The 20,936-nt window shown below is 42.7% G+C and overlaps 1 protein-coding gene across 2 annotated transcripts in view; it reads left to right on the top strand.

Moving 5' to 3' along the window:
• The window catches only part of XYLT1 (xylosyltransferase 1), a 175,188-nt gene that overhangs the window by 143,634 nt on the left and 10,618 nt on the right, over positions 1 to 20,936 (top strand). For both annotated transcript variants that reach the window (XM_050317853.1, XM_050317854.1), the window contains 5 exons: positions 2,560 to 2,776; positions 4,852 to 5,028; positions 6,979 to 7,241; positions 10,614 to 10,809; positions 16,090 to 16,423. In XM_050317853.1, coding sequence (XP_050173810.1) covers positions 2,560 to 2,776; positions 4,852 to 5,028; positions 6,979 to 7,241; positions 10,614 to 10,809; positions 16,090 to 16,423 — 1,187 coding nt within the window. The remainder of the gene's footprint in view (positions 1 to 2,559; positions 2,777 to 4,851; positions 5,029 to 6,978; positions 7,242 to 10,613; positions 10,810 to 16,089; positions 16,424 to 20,936) is intronic.

Here is a 20,936-nt window from a genome sequence, read left to right as displayed (position 1 = left end):
CTTTGGTTGCAGTTCAGCTCTGTGTGCCAGCAGCACTGCCTAGGCTTGCTGGGGCGGCTGCTGCCTCCTCAGGCAGGATCATTTAGCTTCCAGCAGATCTGAAATATGCTTGGTCCCCTCGGCTCCCAAGGAGCATAAATGGACAGCAGGCAATTGCCCAGTGGAGAGCTGTGTCTTCACAGCCCCTTGTATAAACCATTGCTTCATAGATCACAGGAATTATTTGCTATGCTAATGTGTTATTCCATTTAGGTGTAACGACTGGGTGTGAAGAGGCCCAGTAAGGGTGAGCCTTCTGAAAAATGCCTGCTTTCTGTTCAGTTGTTAGTGGTATCTAAAACCTGATATGGTGTCTCCAGAGAGGTTTCAAGAAGCATTAGCAAAAGGGTCTTCTCTTTGGAGCTCTCCAAAGGCATTGCTGCCTTGCTGCAGAATGAGTGATTAGTTTTCTTCTAATAACTGTGTTGTTACAGGATTTGGGGCTGAGATTTGGTGTGAAAACAGTTGTACTCCCAGGAATTGACTTATTTTCACTCCATATGCTGAGATTTGCTTGTCCAAGCCATTAGCTCAAAAAAGTCATAGAACCATGTAAGTATAAAAAAAAAGGAGCCTGTAGACTATTTTGGAAAACATGAAACTGTGAGTCAGGATTTGCTGGGACCTTCTCATCTGGAGTGTGGTCATGCTCTTCTATTGCCAAATTCAGACAATAAGGCTGAAGCTGTGTAACTGCTTTCTGGTCCCAGTTAGCTGTAAGCCCCATCATGTGATACAGGCTCAGGGAGTTTGTAACTAGAGCAGTTTTTGAAATTTGAAAGGTGATTTCTTTGGTTTGAGGGTTTCTCTTGCAGCCAAAAAACCTTCTATTTGAAAATGAGAGTAAAGGATGATAAATTGGTAGAGATAGCAGTTGAAAGAAATTACTTCATGGAAAAGAACTCTATGTTCCTATTTAAATATGGTCGATAAAATTCTATTATTTTCTTAAAATAATTAACTCAAATGAGCATTTAGTTTTGAGGGAAATAAATAAATGACCAAACTTTCAGGCACATTAATATTTGATTTGGAGATAACTGCATAAATATTGAATTTGAAGATTACATTCCAGAGGACTGCATTAAAGTTGCAAGACTTTTCTATTATCCTTCATAATGGAACATGAAATTAGAAACTTGTTCATGGAAAGAAAAATTTCTTGACTCTCATTTACACATTTTCTGCACTGCTGTGTTAACAGAGGAGCTCTGTGAAAAGAGACATAGCTATCAGTAGGACATAGACCCTGAAGTCATTTACGGTCCTTTTGAAAATTAATATGCACCATTTCATAATTGCATCTCAGGTCTTTGATTGGTGTAGAACAGAACTTGAACCAGGGAGTTGGCCTACGGGGTTAATGCTCATGTTTCCAGATGCAGGAGGCCAGAAAGCTTTGGTGCTGTTCTTTAACTTTTATTTCTTTTCCCCTTCCTTCGGCTGCATGTGTTTGAGGACCACTAAAATGTCTAATCCCGAAACACCCTGGCACAGCTCCATGTGGTTCAGGAAGGGAACACGGTGCCCTCCTCACTGTAGGTGCTGCAGCTCTTGTTGCCCTGCAGATCCTACAGCCATAGAGAACTCGGTGTGTCGCTGGGAGTTCTGCAGTGTCTGGTTAGCGAGCATTTGCTGCTGCTCAGAACATGTGGGATGTGTTCATCACAGCAACTCACTGTGATTAACGGCGCTCAGCCCCCCTTGCGAGGGCGTGTGCTAATTCATGGCTGCCCTGCTTCTCCTTCTGGGAAACCATTCTGGGAATGGAGTAACAAACAGAAACCTGGATCAGACAGTCTCAAAACATGTGTGGGCATCCAGTCCAAAGTGTTTTCAAACACAGATTGATTTCCCAGCTTTTTTTTTTTCTTATTATTATTTTGTTGGTCTCAGATAATTCATTTCCATAACTTTACAGCTCCTCTTATTCATGGTTCAGCGATAACAAAACATTGTTCCCCACAGACTTGAATATGGAGCAAACATGCTCTTTCCTACAGCAAAGACCAGTACAATGGTATTTCTTCCCAATTGGCTATGCACCAATAGAAAAATTAATGGAATAATAACATAGGAGCAAATTGGTCATTTTACCTTTATGTACAGTTTGCTGTTTTTGGAAAACTATGACTTTATTTAGAGACAGAAGCCTGTCACACAGATTGTGTTTAGTTCTTGTTCATGTTGTAGTTCTTCATGCAGTGGTTTGTTGAGAGTTAATGAGCATTATGGACTTTCATGCCATAGAGCTCTGTCATCTGCACAGTTCTGCCTTAGGACAGCAGAAGGTGTAAAATGATGTTTAAAAGCAATCTGTTGATCTTTGCCTCTATAACTGAATGTATAACTGATTAATTATTTATTAAACCTCTCTGCATTATTTAGGAGTAGAACAGAAATATAAACAAGTGACCTTTTGATCCTTTTTTGTTTGAGAAAGTAGCTTTTTATTTATAGAGCTCATGGTGATAACAAAATACAAATTAACTTTTAATGACTGCTATTGTATTTCTTCAGATTTATCAGAAAACAAGGACTGGATCGGCTTTTCCTGGAATGTGATACACACATGTGGCGCCTGGGGGACCGGAAGATCCCAGAAGGAATCACAGTTGATGGAGGGTCAGACTGGTTTCTCCTAAACAGGAAGTTTGTGGAGTATGTGACTTTTTCTAATGATGACCTGGTAACAAAGATGAAGAGGTTTTACTCTTACACGCTGCTTCCTGCTGAGGTATGTGAATCCAGAGAGATCCCTCTCTGCGTTCAAACCTGCAGTGTTTGTGCTGGTCCCAAAGATCACTGGAATCAGAGGGGCTTTCACCTGATTTTGGTGGGCTTTGAAACATCCCACAGTGGGTAATGAGAATTTTACTCCCATCACCTTTGGGGTTAGAAAATCTTTTGCAGTTGTTTATTGCTTTGTTTGTTTGTGGGACTTTTTTGCAAGGAATGGCTTTGTTTTATCCTTCTAAGCCTATTAATCTGTTACCGAACAACCAAAAATCCAGCTGTCCTTTGCTTGCAAATTGTTCCTGCACAAAGCTTTTGAAGGATATTAGAGATGGCGAATTGTCTTCATAAGTAGCTTTTCTTGCTGTTATTCAGCCCTTTTCTTTAAAAACATAAACCCTACAAACAAAGGTTTATTGTTCCGTTCAAAACTCAGCTAGAAGGCACAGTCACAAATCATTTAGATCACTCAGGAATGGCTCTGGCTACAAGTGATGCAGAAGGGGAGCACACACCAGGATGGGTTTTTGTCTGGCATGCAGCAGTGTGTCAGGGAATGTGCGTTATCTGCAAGGAGAGCACGGAGCCTGGCGGGTTGTCAGGCTGTGCTTCACCTGTCTCAGCAGGTACGTTACTCCCTGGCTTGTCAGGCTCTGCTCCCAGAGTGTGTAGCACTCAGACGTCCCAAGGAAGACCTGGTTGACTGTCTTTAAAATAAAAACTTCCTTGGCTTCTGAACATTCCCAGGGATTGATGAGACCAATCTTGCAAATCTAGGCTCATTAGCTTGTGGTGGAGCACAGACACTGTCATCTTTTGAGAGGGGTTTATTATTCCACACACATGTTGAATAATCTTCTTTTAATCCCATTTCTGTTAAAAATCACCTTTTCTCTCAACTCTGATAACCTTTTTATCCATTATCTAGAGAAATTTCTGTATTGCTTTAAAAGGATACAGAGCAATGGGTAATTGGGTAGGTTTTTTTCCCCCTCTCGCTTGAATGAGAATGTATGCCTTTATGGGTTTAACCAAACAGTTCAAGCATAAAATCCATATTCACTGGGCTGTCATTTAACATTAAAAAGGGTAGGGGGATTATTTGGGGGCCAGCCATGCTAATGTTGTACTGGTTATTTATAGGTCTCACTATTGCTGATTTTAAAGAGAAGTCACTGCTCCAAAAATGGTCTCTTCCAGGGCTAAATTTGATGATATTCCATAGCTTTTTCCTACAAGGTTTTCTTTGCAAGATGCATAGCTGGTTTCTTAAAACCACCCTGCTTTCACTGACCTGTTAACCTGCCATATCAGTCCCCATTACACATGATTTATATAATAGCTGATATTATGATGATATAATTAAGATAGCCGGACAGGAATTCCACGCTGCCATGAGTCAGCAAATAAAGACTTATGATTTCAGACGTAAATTCAGGAGAGAGAATGTCCTTTTGGTGCCTAGGGTGAACTGTGTATTTTAGAACAAGGCCACTCAACTAGCAATGCATTTCAGAGTGCTGGTGGTAGAGACACCCACAGAAGAGCTGTCTGGGACTGTATATTTTTCATAGTACCTGGGGTGATGGTGTCGTTTTGAGAATTATCTTAGGAAACAACTTGAGACGTATTATTAGCACATTGCTCAGGAAAATAGTCTTAAATCTGTTAGACCAGACAGTAACTTACAGACAAGAAATAATGGGAATTTCTTAGAATTGCTCATACAGCTTAAATATAAATAAAATAATTGCTGACACTGGGGCCTTTCCTGGAGTCCTTTGGAGTCCCAGTGCACAAAAAAGCTGGTCATTGCAAAAGTGCAATTTTTCTGTACCAGATTATTGGAGCAAGGCCTCAGCTGTGTGTTATTACAGTTTGTAACTTTTTCATGCTCTGTGGAATCCATACACACAGAGCACATTTCATATATGGCAGAACAACAGAGCTTGTTAATTCTGTCATTTCGAAAGAAGATAAGTCACCTGCATTGGGTTTGGGTCCATGGACTGAAGTGAAGGAGAAAATGGAGGTTAGGGGAGCTAAATACAGTGATCTGCTCTGTCTTTCTTGCAGTCCTTCTTTCACACTGTTCTGGAGAATAGCCCGTACTGTGACTCCATGGTGGACAACAACTTGCGCATCACGAACTGGAATCGTAAACTCGGTTGCAAGTGTCAATACAAGCACATTGTTGACTGGTGTGGCTGTTCACCTAATGACTTCAAACCAGCAGACTTTCACCGTTTCCAGGTAACTGAACATAACCTCAAAGAGGCTCTTCCCCCTCTGCTGGGGTGTGGAGAGCCAACTGGCTGCATGGCTGCAGCAGGGAATGGGAAGGGAAGCTTTTACTCCATCAGTCGGGTGGAGAAAGAGATGTGAGGAAGCTCTGATCTTAATTTCAGGAGAACAAAAGATTGGTTCTCCTGTGTTTTGGCCCTTGAGACATACTACTTACACGGTAAGGTCACAAAGCAACTCCTTGGACTACTTGGCATTGGAAATCTGCTGGGCGAGAAAGGTGGGAAGCTTGACATCTCTCTCATGGTAGCACTAGTACTTGGTAACTCTTGTGAATTTGTTGCAAAGTTCCAGCTCAGGTGCTTTCATGATTTCATTAAACTCCTGGCTTTCAGTGTTAAGCAAAGTTTATCATCTTTAAAAAAACCTTAGAAGTTGACTAGTGTGCCTGCTAGAGATTTACATAGCACAAGGCAAATCCATTTTCATGATCGTATTCATCAGCATGTTTATATTAAAGTTCATTTTGTGGTTTTGGGAGCGTTAGTCATGAGGTTTTGATCACCCAGTTTTGGCAGTACTGCCTTAAAAAGTTTAATCGGTTCCTTTGTGATAGTTTCCTAAACCAGACATGAGAGCAAATCCTGTGCTTAAGGGTGCACCCAGTCTCAAGGGTGTATCTGGCCTGTGTATCTTTTATTAAGAATGAACAGCCGCTTGTTTCAAGGTCACCAGATTTGCAATGCCATCCCTGCAGCTCCTTGGGCTTCCCTGCATAAAGCATGTTTGTTCAGGCTTTGTGTGGGATGGGGAATGTGTTACCCTGCAGCACAGAAATGATGACTGCTCTGAGACAGAGATCTTTACTGTAATGTGTTGCCTACCAGGCACGCTTGAAGTCAGTGACACAGGCACTCACAAAAAGAGCAAATGAGATGTTATCCAAGAGAGGCTCTGCTGCCCCTACCCCCAATCCCAGGAAAGTCTCTGGCACAGAATAAATGGCAAGTCTTGAAAAACTTCTGCCAGACTGCAGGGCCTGACCTGCTGCAGGCTGTGAACCCACAACGATATTTCAGAAAACAATCAAGTAAACTGAGCTGGAAGGGAAAGCACAAAATTAGAATAGATGTAAAGGCAGTTTCTGACACTTGCCTGGTGAGAGAGCCCCTGACACAAACACAGGGCACCAGAAGGCTGGCTCACAGTTCTCACGGAGGCACAAAGAGAGCTGCAGAGGCACGGGTCAGAGAGCCCACAGGATGTACCGTCTCAGAGTAAAACTGAGCATCCTCAAAAGAATTTTCCAGCCATCTGGGGCACCCTTGAACTCCTTGGCACCTCAGAACCCGTGCTCAAACATGAGCAAGGCAAAACAAAGACTTTTTTAAAGCTTATCGTAGTTGAGTAGCATATAAAGCAGTAATATGCTCAAGATTGCATCAACTGCAGAGCGGAAAACCTGTGCAGGACCACTGAGAAGTTGAGAAACCTCAGCCATAGATGGCACCTCTCCCAGAGTCCTCTTACCACCTCCTATCAGCAAATCCATATACAGAAAACGCTGTTCTGCCTCTTCTGAACCCCTGTGCCACACGATGGTTTGTTCCCTGCCTAAACCTGTGCCAGTGCTGCACTGTCTCCAAGCTAACACGGGGGTTTAGAAAGCATTCCCCACCACTCTGGCACTTGGAGAGCCTTCAGAGCAAGGCAGCAGAGGGAGGCTGTTGGTAGGAAGGGATTGATGCAGCTGTGTTTTTGTCGTGTAACTATGTAATTTTTATCTGAACTTTAACATCACTCTTAACAATGAACGGGCACAAAGGTGACCCTATAAGTCATCTTTGCCCGTGGAGAGAACCAGTTCGTGTCCTCAGCTCCAACCCACTGATTAAGACAAAGTGTCACGGCCAAAAATGGGAACTCACTCAGCGTCTTCCCCCTGTCGTATCCCAACAGCAGACCGCCAGGCCAACTTTCTTCGCCCGCAAGTTTGAAGCTGTAGTGAACCAAGAGATAATCGGCCAGCTGGACTATTACTTGTACGGCAACTACCCCTCTGGCACGCCCGGCCTGCGGGCCTACTGGGAGAACGTGTACGACGAGCCCGACGGGGTGCACACCCTCAGCGACGTCGCCCTCACCATGTACCACGCGTTCTCCCGCCTGGGCCTGCGCAGAGCCGAGACCTCCCTCCACGCTGCCGGAGACAGCAGCTGCCGGTAAGCCTGGGCCTGCCTTTTCTTTTGGGGGTGTCTCAGGGGACACCGGCTGGGCCGCCGAGCTCCCGGGGATGTTCGCCCTGCTCGGCTGCGCTGGCTGGAACCCGCCCTCACAAACAGGGCCAGGCAGCTGCAAGTGCACAGCACTTATTTCCAGGAGTATTTATGTCCGTAATAAAGCGTTGGTTATTCTGGGTTGACATTATGTGACCTGTTTGCTGCACTTTTAAGGAGGTGCTTTCCAGCCTGATGAAGACTGACAGGATCCAGTTGGGCAGTGCTACCCTCACTGCTGCGTTTTCTTTGATTAATTTCAGCAAGTGTATTATAGCCACGGCTCCTAAACCCTCCGTGTGATTGCAGCAGAGGTCATGTTCACCTCTATTATGCTTACCAAGAGCAGAGGACAGGATTTCAGAACTAATCTGAACACAGGCAGGTTAATGGTCCTTGCTTGTTTGTTCCCCTGGGAGCACACATGGAGTACACAGAGATGCTTGTTTGGCTCAGTTTGCCTGCTTGGCGCAGCTGTCTATGCCAAAAGTGCTGCAACTGGTATGATCTATTAGCAGCAAATACATAAAATGTATTCATATATAAATATAATTTATAAATATATATATACATATCAAATGAAGGTCCTTATTCTCCAAAGGGAAATTTTCCCTATATTCTAGGTTCCTTTTTCACCTATAAGCCCATCAAAGAAGAATTCAGTCTAAAAGAGATTTGAAACAAGAATTCCCTGAGTTAGACTTGCATAGGAAAGGCTCTCTTCACAGTAGATGTTCACTGCCTGCAAACACATCTGAAGCTGTTTACATTCAAAGCAGAGAGGGTTCATCTTTTAAAGTCTTGCTTTACCATCTCTTAGTTCATTGTTCAGAATGTGTTTCTGGACCCTTCCTTTTTTTTTTTTTCCTAACAGAAAACACAACCTAAGTCAGCAACACTTAAAACACTCTGTGTGCTTTGATGGATGGACGTTACCCCTCTTGTGTTCTCAAGAGGGAACCAAATGTGCCTTGACCTTCCTAAATTAGTCATGGAAGTGCTGAGCAATGTCCCATTTAGAAAGATGTGGCAATAAGTGCTCCAGATTCCTATTAGAGTTTTGTCAGTGAAGGTTACCGGTGCAAAGCAATAAAAGATCAATAACAATTAGATAGAAATAATCACTAGTAGCATGCCTTCCTTAAATGAAATAAAGGCAGACCTAAAGAAGGGCTGGGTCATTTGTCCTGCAAAGTGAAGCCAACAGAGAGGATGGGGGCTATGTGTAACCAGCACTGAAATAATTTGACAATTACTTTTGTCCCTTTTCCTTTTGCCAGTGTTCTGACGCTGATTTACATCAATTATCAATATCTTTTCTGAGGAACTTTCCATTGCACAGGAGCTCAAGGTGCTTTTTAAGCTTGCTCAGATTATAGATAGGGACATCATGTCACCCACTGCTGATTGCAGCTGTCCCTGGAATAAAGCATGGCTCCTTTACAGCAGGCTGGAGCCTCATGAAACAGTGCAGGGAGGGATTGCATTGTGATGTGGAGTGGAGGCTTCATTTTCATACCTACCTGAGCCCCCTCAAAACACTGTGAGTCAGCATTCAGTTTAAATCACAGAAAGGTGGATATTCCTCAGGTTTATGATTCACATCTCTTCGATACTACGTTGTCTTTCTAGGTGTATGCCTCTATACCTCTATACCTTTCCTCTTTCCCTCCAGTGATTTTGCGTGTCTCTAACACAGTAATGGTAGGGCTGTATTTGGGCTGAGCACCTTGACAGTGTTCCTTTGCTGCTGGGGCTACAGCAGCACCAACTCAGTCACCACCCCAGCTCGTTTCACGCCGCTGCTGGCACTGTGAGGAAAGCTGCTACTGCTTCAGATCGCATTTGGAGTCAGTCCCTGCTGCCTCCTGCAGCAGCACGGGAGATGTTTGTAAGAGAAGCTGCCTTACACACTAAGGGGCCAGCCCACAGCCCCAGAAAGCTGTGCCCCCCACAGACTGCTCAGGTACCAAATGAGATTGCGTATCAGCATCTTCTGTCAGAGCAACATTAATGTGTGATTGAGATTTAATTTATTTCTTCCATCTCTAGGCATTTTTACTCACTGCTGCCAAGAGGCAATTTACTCAGACTATTTCAAGGATATTGTAAATATTTGCTGCTGTACACATATAAAACAGGAGGTCTCAGTACTCAGAACAGAAGTCAGGTTGTTTGTGGTATTGGCTGCATAGCTTTGCTGTGTTTTTGCTCAGTCCATCAGTGTTTTTACCTTGTCTTCCTATGTTTATTTCTCAAGCTCTAGAGACTTCCTTCTGGGTGTTTCTGGCCTCGTGCAGTGGAAAGTCTTCACTGGTCAGCTCTTCTTACTGCTCATGTCTTGAGCTGTGGTAACAAGCACAGGGAATCAGACTTAGCTGACTTCCTGGGAAGGTGTGATACTGGGTGGTTCAACTTGTTTTGCAGTTAATGTCAATGCTGCAAACTAGTAAAATATTTGATTTCCGAGCTACGAATAACACATTTTTAATTATTTATGGATCCATATGTACTCAAACATCATTACAGGTGTTTCTGAGACTGTAGCAGACAATTGACCATACAGGTTAATTATTTGAAGCTGTGAACACAGTGTCTTTAAATCTGAACTGCAACCAAATGCCCCCAGATGTCCCAAGGATAGGTTTTGCCTGGTTGTTTGTCCTTTTATCAGTTTGGGTTTTTTTGAATCTCAAGTCTTTAGGGAATGTGAAGTTTATTTTTTAAAATACAGGAAAATGGGGACTGGATCCTGATGTCCTTGGCTGCAGTGCCACCCTGAAGAGCCATGCCCTTGGGGCAGGGGTTTGGGAATGAAGGGGGTTCGGGGCTGATACTCAGCCTTGCAGCATTCCATGCTCTCCCACGTGGGCAGGCACTGACCCTGCTGGGGCAGGAAGGGCAGCAGCTGAAGCACAGGCACGTTGCTGGGATATCCTTTATCCTACAGTTTATCTGAGCAAACAGTGCTGCACAGCCTAATGATCTGTGCGTAGCTCTGGGTGGCACTTCCCACCCAGAAGAGGTGCTTAGGGAGGGGAGTTCCCTGGCACACAGAGAGACCTCCTAAAGAGCTTAGAGCTGTGGATATGCTCTAAATGAGCACATATTCTTAGGAACGTTTCTTTTACGTTTCGGGGTAATCGAACAGCCTAAGAATATTTGATAATGAGTCGTGAACACATTTGAAATCTCTTAATGTACAGTGGTGGATGTTCTAGTTAAAATGAATGCTTCTTAAGCCATTAGCTCCAAGTAAATGGAGATTTCATGTCTCTCTTGTGTAACTGATGAGTGTGTGCATGTGCTGTTTTACAGATACTATCCCATGGGCCATCCAGTTTCCGTCCATCTTTACTTCCTTGCTGACCGTTTCCAAGGCTTCCTGATCAGACACCACGCAACCAATTTGGCTGTCAGTAAACTAGAAACTTTGGAAACATGGGTGATGCCCAAGAAAGTCTTCAAGGTCGCAAGTCCACCAAGTGATTTTGGAAGGTTGCAGTTCTCAGAGGTAAGTGCATCAAGAGATTGCATACCAATTCAGCAGCCTTTGCAAACTGTATTCCATGTAAATTTTAGGTGAGAGTGGCTGTCTAGCACAATGCACATCGTCTTCACAGGAGATACTGTTGCCAGGTCAGACCTGTGGTCAACCCTCACTTCTTACATTACTCAGAGTTCCCTCACTCCTTTCGGCTTTAAGAACAAATTGAAGGCCTTTGCTGTTGTAAAAAGGGCTCAGTAACTTACTTAAAAGGTTTGCAACCATCATTGTTGTTAGTGCTGTGAAAGGCACCTGGGAAAATGTCTTGTTTCTGCAACTGCAGATGTGAATGTTGATGTCTTTAAACATTTATCTCCAGATTATACTGAAAAAAATCTCATAAAATTAGTGATAGGTATCGATGTCACGTGTGAGCAGAATATTGATGTTGTAACACAGCAGAGAAAACTCTCACAGTGGTGACTCAGATTTCCTCCAAATCCTGTCCTTTTTTCTAGTAATATTTCTCATCAACTGACATAGAGTATAAAAAATGTACCCTAAAATATATCAGGAAAGTTGACCACTAATAGAACCCGACATCTGTGTTCTGTTTTAAAGATACAACTGCCTGAGCAGTTAATTTCATGATTTTTCTTGTTAAGCCACAAATTTCAATTAAGGTATAAAATTGATTGAACAAATGTGTTCTAGTCATTATGGCTAAGTCCATAAATTACCATCTCCTTGGGCAATTAAGAAACGCCTAGGTGGGATTCAGTGTTTTGGTGTGCATGGCAAATCCATGACACTAATGTGCCATTAAAGAGATGGATGGAAAGTGTGCTCCATTTATCAATGTGTCTGATGGTAGGCTTGCCATTTCATGCAGTGATAAATGGTCATACAAGCCTTAATTCTTGTGATTTGTAGGAGTGTTTCTGCTGTTTATTTAGTACTTTTAATCTCACTTTCAACCTGATGTCTGCTCTGGGTCCTCTTTTAGAATGCAACTGGGCTGGCAGCAGGGACAGTTTGATAGAAAGTATGATAGAAAGGAATATATTGATCTTGGTATTCTAGAACTCAAACAAAAATAATTAGAAAGAATACATCTGACCTCACTGCAGTTGTAGGGAGGAAGTTAACCTGAGACCAGAATTTACTCACTGGCCACTTGCCAGATCCCTTCTGGCCACAGGGCACCTTTTCTCCCCCAGACCAGTCCTCAGCGAAGCATGGGCCATGGCTGGTCTGTGAGCAGCCCCACAGGAACTGCTGCTGCAGGGCAGCCATGTGAGGGCAAAGCATGGGAAGAATTTAATCACCAGTGAGCTTTTTTCAGGATAAGGAAATATTTTCTTCTGTTTGAAACTCACAAAAAGAGTTTTGGTGGCTGCATACTTGTTTCCATTATATGTTCTCAACTAAACCCCTTAATTGTCCTCTTTTAGAGATGATTCTTATTTTAAAAGATCAGGAGGTACAAAATAAATAATTTAATCTTTTCTTAATGGTTTATTTTACTTTCTACCTTCCCTTGACCTGCAGGGATCTCTGTCTCTGAGCCAAATTATTCTCTCAGTTACCCTGGTATAAATCCAGCATTAACTTCTTCAGCTTTAGTGTGGCTAGAAAGCTCTGATCTGCTACAGCTTATTAAAATGCCACTGCTTTGTCGAAGTCCAGCGAGTGGAAAACAAACTTAGCAGTTTAGCTAAGATGGGGGAGCATTAACGTTCACAGAAATGAGAACTGAGATTTGTGCTTATTGGGACATAGAGCTACTGGTTCTTCAACAACTTTCACCCCATGATCTGGCAGGAATTTAAAAACTGAATGGGGCTATTTTATCTGGGAGCTTTCTGCCTTCTCACACCAGTGGGGCCAGCAGGAAGAGCACAAATATGCTGCATTGAGTGTGCTCCCGAGCGTATTTGTGACCTTGAGGCACAACTGAGATTGCAGCAGAGGTGGTGGGATCTCTCCAGTCACTGCTTCCTGCCCTCTGCTCCTCTGCTTTGCTTCTCAGACTTCGCCTCCCGAGGAGCCGATTTCACCGCACACCATGGAGAGAGATGGGCCAGCTGGGCTGCCCCACGGCTGGCAGGGTTAATGACAGTGTTCTGCACTCAGCCTTGGGCTCAGTAAAATAAAATAAACTTAGAGGAAATCCGAGAAAGATGATTTCCAAGTGTGAAACTCCCACACCTCCTAAAATTGGCTTGTGCACAATGTGCACAGTATGTGTCCTGCCAGCCTGGGCTCAGGCAACTTTTCCAAGGAGGGCAGGAGATTTATTTGCTGTACAGCACCAAAAGTCTCAGCTCACTGTCTATCAGATGAACACTAAGTTCATTTCTGGTCTTGTTAAGACTTGTGATGCATCACAGAAAATAAAATAAACTAGGTGGCAGGCAATTAGTGTGCATTGTGTGAACCTAATGGTCCTGTTTGTGGTGAGCAATGAGACACAAACCCATAATCAAGGCATAATTTGTCTTGTGAAAATTTTATCTTGGGACCAAACAGAGATAGAAACAGAAGTTTTAAGCCAATGAGAGATTTCCAGCTTTCCAAACAAACCCTGTGCACAGTGCTTGCTCTTGAAGCCCAAACTAGTGGTGATTAAAATAATGATGTGGAAAATGTCAGTTTCTTTGCCACATTCCTTCATAATTTATCAGATTTTCATTACTGCTTGATTCCATCCCATACTTTGTGTATTCCATTTGAAAGTGAAAGCCTACTCACAATGTTTTAAGGGGCTGTGAAAATTATTATAGAACTGTAGTATCTCTTGCCCTGTAAAATCAGACATCTCGGTCCTGGGAACTCAGCTGTGTAAAGTTCAAGGGAAGAGGTATGAACCTCTAACCAGTGCTTTAAGGAAAATTCCCTATAAAATACTGTGCTTCTAAAAGCAGCTGTACTGCAAGCTGAGCAGCATGGGAAAGTGTGTCCCCAGCTGGAAAGCAGACATAAAGGGCAGATCCTGTGAGTAGATGCGTACAGCTCCCTGCCTATCCCTTCCCTGAGGTGCCTGTGGAGCCTTGGTGTGAGCCCTGGCTTTGGGGCACGTGGGGTTTGGGGTGCCTGGGTGCCTTTGTGTTAATGAGTGTCCTCCTTTTTGTTGCCCTGTGTCCTCCTTTTGGTTCTGTGCTGTTGTTTCATGGCCCTGCACACCCTGACAGTGGTGTGATGGGCTCTCGTGGTTGTCCTTTATTCCTCTCTTCCCCTGCCTTTTGGCTGTAACTTTTGGTTTGCTAAGGGAGCCCAATACCATGCTTGCACAAAGCTTAGCAACCAGACAATGATTTTGTTATATGTTTTCCCCAAAAGCAACCTTAACTCTTCTGCAGAGCACTCTAATAAATAAACCTTTGTGCACGTGAACATGTATCAACATCTTTTGTGCAACCTGGTATTGAGCAGTGTCACCTGGAGGCTGGAGCAAGGGGACTGTAACTTTCTGATTTCTTTACCCAGGGATGAAAGGCTAAAGAGAGGGGAAATAGTTGGATGTCAGGAATGAATGTTTAATTTTCGAGGATGAAGTAAGTTTTCTTCAAGGAGTTCTTCAGTAAGAAATATTGAATGAAGTGCAGAGAGCTTCCTTATAGGCTTTTCTGCACCCAGGAGGGTGTGGATTTGTTTCACATTTTGTGGCTTTATTATTTCCAGGTCTCTTGAGCAGTGGTAGGTGTGACATGGCTGCACTCAGTGAAGGTTGGCAGAGTAGATAATAAGATCTGGTCAGGAAATTTTCTTTCTCAGCTTATTTCCATACATATTCAGTCAGTCTTGTCAGGAGAGTACACACTGACAGCTCCTCGAGGCAGTCGATGCCTGGGTCTGATATCTGGGCTACGCTGTCTGGTTTGATTAGCTGGTGTGCTGGGTGAAATACCTCTGAAGTACCAGAAATGCTGTGTTGATTGCAGAGTAGTGGAAGGCTCATTTTGTCTCATATTCTGCAGTGTCATAGTCCGGTAGGAGGAATTCATATGATGACAGATGGATTTAGGGTGGTAGGGTTTTATTTTACTGACCTTGTAGCTTTTTGCTTGCAGTCCTCCTGTAATTTGTCTGCCAACCACAAGGATTTATTTAGAAGGGACTGGAGACTGGAGAGTTTCCAGTACAGGTATCAGTAGTAATAGGTGTGAGGTAATTGTTACATTTTCGGGATTTGTGGGGATTTTGGCATTATATTGGAATCACTTATGAAATTAGATGAAATCAAGAAGAAAAATCTCTGAAGCAACTGAGCTACACAATGCTTTCAGGAAAGCAAGTTCTGACCATGCCCCTGTGAGGTGAAACTTAGGGACAAGGACAGCTCTGTGTTGGTGGAATCTGCAATATCCACATATATTCTGAAAGTGGGGATCCCACCTGGATGTGCATGGTTCTCCGGAGGCCACTTGAGAGAATCACATGGTTTCTGTACAGGAAACAGATCAACTCTTTGGTGATCTACACTATCTGGAGATTAAGTCAAAAGAAGACCTGAAGGACTGTGAGGGGTTTAATGGCAATAGCTTGTAAATTTGTGTCATTCTGCAGGTTATGGTTGAACCACTGAAATTCATATAAAGAGTACTGAAATATGAAAGCTACTAGGAAAAAGAAAAGTCCATTAAATATTTACACTAGATTGTGAATCAGCTGGTTTACTGTTCCTTAGTGAATAAATAAAAAACAATGTCACTAATGTCACTGTAATGACAGTAAGAAAAGAGATTACAAGAAATAACTTCCCACATCAGGAAGGAAGGCAGTGCAAGGAGACAGCATCTCACAGATGGATTGTAGTAAAGGACCTGATGTGACTTGTCCTAAAGCCAGCAGCAAAAGCTTCTTTCCTGGTCTGAGCAGTAGCTGGTTAGGTCTGTACTGCAGGTTCCATCTCTCAGATGTGTAATACATTTTCATGACCCAGGAGATGATGGGTCACATTTTTGCTATGCATAGCCTGTGTTCAGTCACTAGGCTTAGTCCCTCATTGACTGCTTTCATGGAAGGAAGAGAGAACTGCTATAGCCTGTTACGTCACTCTTAAGATAAAGGAAACCTTTTTATCAATCGGAAGTGGACCAAAAAAGCAAGCCTTGCATTCGAGGTTGTCGCACAATTTGTGTACACTTTATGATCTTAGGTCATGTTGCTGTCAGCTTTTATATGTATGTATAATTCATGTCATTAGAGAAACAGGGTTTGTGTCTCCTGAGAGCCCTTATTTGACACAAGGGTCTGAGATGCTCACAGAGGTGATGCCAGCAGCAGTGTGTTCTTCCATTTCAGATTGGCACCGAATGGGACGCCAAGGAGAGGCTTTTCCGGAATTTTGGAGGACTCCTCGGGCCAACAGATGAGCCAGTTGGCATGCAGAAATGGGGAAAAGGCCCCAACGTCACCGTGACTGTCATCTGGGTGGATCCTATTAATGTAATTGCAGCAACTTATGATATTCTTATTGAATCCAGTGCCGAGTTTACTCACTACAAACCACCTCTGAATTTGCCCCTGCGACCCGGTGTCTGGACAATAAAAATCCTGCACCACTGGGTACAGGTAGCTGAAACCAAATTCCTTGTTACTCCTCTCACCTTCTCTAATCAGCAGCCTATCAAACAAGGTAAGTTTTATTATTTGTTATAGAAATAGTACAGTTATTGTGTCTGCATTCACTGTAAATGAAGCTGTTAAAAATGAAGTAGCACTCTATTGGAAAAGGATATAAGAAAGGAATTTTATAGATACTAAATCAGGAGAAACTTCTGCACTAAGACAAGCAGAAGTGTCTGTATCCAGTCTGTAAAACACAGCCACTTTGAACAAAAGACTATTTATATCTTTAAAATATGCACAGTTCAGAATCCAGAGAACTTCAGACTCTCAGTAATCTAACAGCTATTGTAAAAGCCATCATTTAGAAGTAGAAAGAAAAATTGACCTTCCTGTGCTGCTTTTCATTCACATTTTCTCTTACAGAGTTACAGATGTTTAAACTGTTTTCAGACAAAGTCTGTGTGTTTAACAATAAAAACATTAATACACAAAATGCTGAATTAGGCAAAATTACCCTAGGCCAGAGCTCACCTGATATATTGTCAGGTCCAGGCATTCACTCTTGCCTGATACCTGCCAAAACCTGCTCAGTACGTGCCAAGCAGTTGTAACAGAAATATCTATGGATACAGTCCTGGGATCAGACCCACACTGACAATTTTCAGAAAGAAACCTTTTTCTTCCCTGCCAGAGCAGCCCTGAGCCATCCAAATGCAGAAATCATTTTGGGGCTGCCAGTGTCTGCAGGCTCCAGCAGGAGTCTGCACTGGCACAGGCATCATCTGAGTGCCCAGCTCTGCAGTCAGTGCCCAGGACACTGCTGGGAGAAGAGGGAATGTTTTACAGCCACACCTGTTTTCTTGTTCAGTAAGATCAAAACAAGCATGTTGCTCTGAATATCTTTACCATTCTTCTTAACGTGCACAAGTGCTTCCATCTGCCCACTATTAATATTCATAACTTTGGACATCTTAAATTTGCTGGATACATGAATGATCCTATTAAGTTTTCAGAAGTTCTTCTTTCTGACAAGGCAGCAAATAAACTGAGTCAGGCATTTACCTTCCAGCATAACGTGCTGCTTCTGTAATGCAAACACCAAGAGACAACTGCTGAGAGCTAATGCAGCCCTTATCTCGCTCAACAGGAGCTTGATTCCACACAGTTCCCAGCAGAAGAGCAAACTCACTGATTTCTGCTGCTAACATTTGGTGGCATCGTTTCTTAAGCAGAAACTAAACCACCTCCAACCTGCTCTTGTTATTAGCTAATAGGCAGTGATAAATTGTGAACAAATGCCATGGGTAGAAGGAATACATTTTTAAAGTTTGAGGCAACCTGCTTCTAGACACAGCTGTTACTGACTCGTCTCCTGGAAATTAATGAATTCCATGTTCTTTGGTAATTTCACTTTTAAGGCATAAGTTGGATGGAAATCGTGGTGTGTAGCAAGTAACCTTGCTACTTTTGCCTATAACATGAGAACCCCACGGGCGGGTAAACGTGTCTCAGACTTTATGCCCACACTTTATGGTATAAAGGCAAAACTCCCTTTGGTCCAAACTGTGAGCCTGGAATAATTCCACTGAAATGCTGTAGTTATTCTGTATTGCCCATTGATACACTGGGAGAAGGTCGGGCTCGTATTTTTTGTTGAGGAGCTTTGTTCATTCATATGGTAACTAGAACGTGCTACAGGAATGAAAGAGAAAGCTTGGGAACAATATTGTCTAGGAGAAAAGTCTCAGGAATGATTTGCTACTGATGATCTGATGTATAATGTCTAGATGACTGAGGCATGAGGGTAGAGAAGAAAATTAATTACAGGGGCAGGTAGTGACACTCCACTGTAGTTAGAATTGTATTTACAATGCAGATTCCTGTTGTTTGGGTTTTAAGGCTTTCTGTCTCAGTGACACTACTGTTGCTCTGTGCAGGCAATTGTCATTTAGCTTTGATTTCCAGCTTTTGTCAGTTTGTCACCACTTTATTATTTAAATACATTTTTCTCTGCCAAGTAAAGGCATTTTGAGAGTATGACAGAAGAATTAGAACTCCTAAAAGAACGATTTCTGTTACTGTAAACAATGAAAAAGCTGCCAGAAATCTTCTAAAATGAAGGAATAGTATTCTTGCCTTAACATTTAAAATAAAACATACATCAGACTTAGCCAGGAGTTGTCAGCAGAAGAGAGGAATATGTTTCAACGGAGATTTCTTTAAACTTTTGTTCTTCCAACCATGCTCCCTCACCACCAACAACAAAGTCCACCCTCTCCCCCCTGGAAAAAAAAAAAAAAAAGCCCTTGTCAGAAAGATTGCCCTGGAAAGTAATTTGCTACTCCAGAAGCTTTTTGAATGACTGATAGTTTTCATACCTCTTTGTGTGTAATTTCCTCAGTAATGATTTGGGCCCCTCTGTATCATACACTCCAGATGTAGAAACTGGAGCCCATGTACATAAAAATCTGTCCATGATCTTGTGTGCAATTTGCTTGTGTCATTCTGAAAAGCATTTGCACAAATCTGGCATCAACCACTAAATCTTTATATCGTGAGAACAAGGACACAGCAATCCCTGTATTTCCTAAATCAGTGCTCATCTACACAACAAGGGAAAGTTGCTTTTGGGTTTTCAGAGTCTTGAATGGAGTCACTTGCTCTTCTTTTGTATAATCAAAGTGAAACATGTTCATTCCTGTATTATGACTCTCAAAATTCATTACTACAACTCAAAATAAAAAAATAATCACGGGACAGCTGCCAGCAAAGATGTTTTGTTTAGCAGTTTATAAAAGCAGCATATGCCACTAGTTTATTCATTTTTCTATTTCCATTTATTTATTAATTTTGGCCTAAGTTCTGTGCATGCAAGTAAAACCACAAAAGGAAATCAGGATCATGTGTTTTCTTTGATACTGTGTCCAAATGAGCATAACTGATAGAATGTAAATTGTTTAAAAGCACAGATTCTCTGACCTTTTCAAAACCTGGATCTATACGAGATCAGATCTTACATGGAATTACTGAGGATGCTGTTTGGGGTATTTCTACTGTAAAGGAGGCTCCTAAAGCTATTTCAGTGGGAAATCTATAATCTAATGTTATTTATTCTTTCTTGTTCCTCTTGCCCCTCCAGTCATCCAAATCTGTGTCTATTTTCTCTACTTTGAGTTGTGTCACTGATCAGCTCTGCCTTCAGCAGATCCTCTGGCTCAGGAATGCCTTCAAGTACTGAGGTTGGAGGAAGTTAAAAAAAAAAAAAAAAAGGAAATTAAGTGAATTTGTGAGATAAATCATTTGGAGATATCAGGTTCACTCACTCCACCAAAGTCCCCTTCCCTCTATGTCCTGCACAGACAGATTCCAGTTTATTTTTCTAAAAAATGATTTTGAGTTTCTCACCATATGGTCGAGTGTGTTAAAGCCAAGTACTCTGTGCTTGTTGTAAGGACACAGGAGGGCTGCCAAAAGGACCAGCAGGATGCTTTAGGAGTAATTGTGCCAAGACTAAGAGGGAATGGGACGTGGAGGAGACAAAACAGGGAGCAGATCAGTAGAAGATCACTAGCAGTGATGACAGACAGGAGTGGGGGACTCTTGCTGTCTGCTTTAGGCAGCCTGAATTTACAGTTTTGCAACTGCAAAGTTGCAGACTCGAGGCCAAATGTCCAGGTCCCCTGTGTAGGGCCTGCAGAAACAGAGTCAAACAACAGGTATAATTCAGAGCATTTAGCCAGCAGTTCACAGACTACAATCCAAGCTACCCAGTAGATTTCAAGTCCTAAGAAAACAGCAAATTCAGCAGAGGTTGGCTCTGCATCCCCATCACGCCACTTTTCCTCCTTCCCTGCTCTACAAAGGCCATGTGAAACAGTCACGCCAAGTGTGATCTTACATGTCTCCTGGGGGCACAGGGAGGGGCAGAGAAAAAGGCAAAGCAATTTCATTTTTAAATTGGAGTTTATATTCATGGTAAAGTTTCCACAGCGCTCTCCCAGCTGGAGCACCGATAATGAGTTGTCATATGTTTAATGGATAGTACCTGCTCCATTAAAGCCAAATAGGTTATGGTGAGCCAGGGGGCAGGTGCACTTCTGAGGCAGAAAAAGCCCCAAACCCTCAAGATGATAGTAAACTCTGGATTGAAAATAAATAAATAAATGAATACATAAACCTCTTGTTCCTTCAAGCAAGGAGGGCAATGAAAAAGAGCAGCCTCGTTCTTTGCCTTAAGAGAGACCTTTCCTGCTCTGTTCCCAGCTCGATGGCATGTCCTGGATGTGGAGCTGCCGATCTCTGCTGCTCCCAGGGATCCTGAAACACCAGTGCCTTGTCCCTGTGCCCCCAAACTGCAGCCAGCCTTTCAAAGCCTGACAGCATTAGCAGACACAGGCGATGCACACAGGCACCTCAACGGCCTTTTAACCTAATCCATATTTATAGATCATCTCAATTAGTATATACTGGGAAACCTTTATTTTGCCCTTGGTTGTTTGCAGTGGCTCAATCAATTCTAATTGCATCTATACGGATTATAAAGTGGGTGGCAACTTGTGTCAGGACTGCTGTGATTTCTT

Source organism: Myiozetetes cayanensis, unplaced genomic scaffold (assembly GCF_022539395.1).
Source record: "Myiozetetes cayanensis isolate MyiCay16 unplaced genomic scaffold, myiCay2020 scf20-37, whole genome shotgun sequence".
NCBI classification, from domain to species: domain Eukaryota; kingdom Metazoa; phylum Chordata; class Aves; order Passeriformes; family Tyrannidae; genus Myiozetetes; species Myiozetetes cayanensis.
Note: the sequence above shows the minus strand (reverse complement) of the source record. Positions and strands in the feature narration are given on the sequence as shown.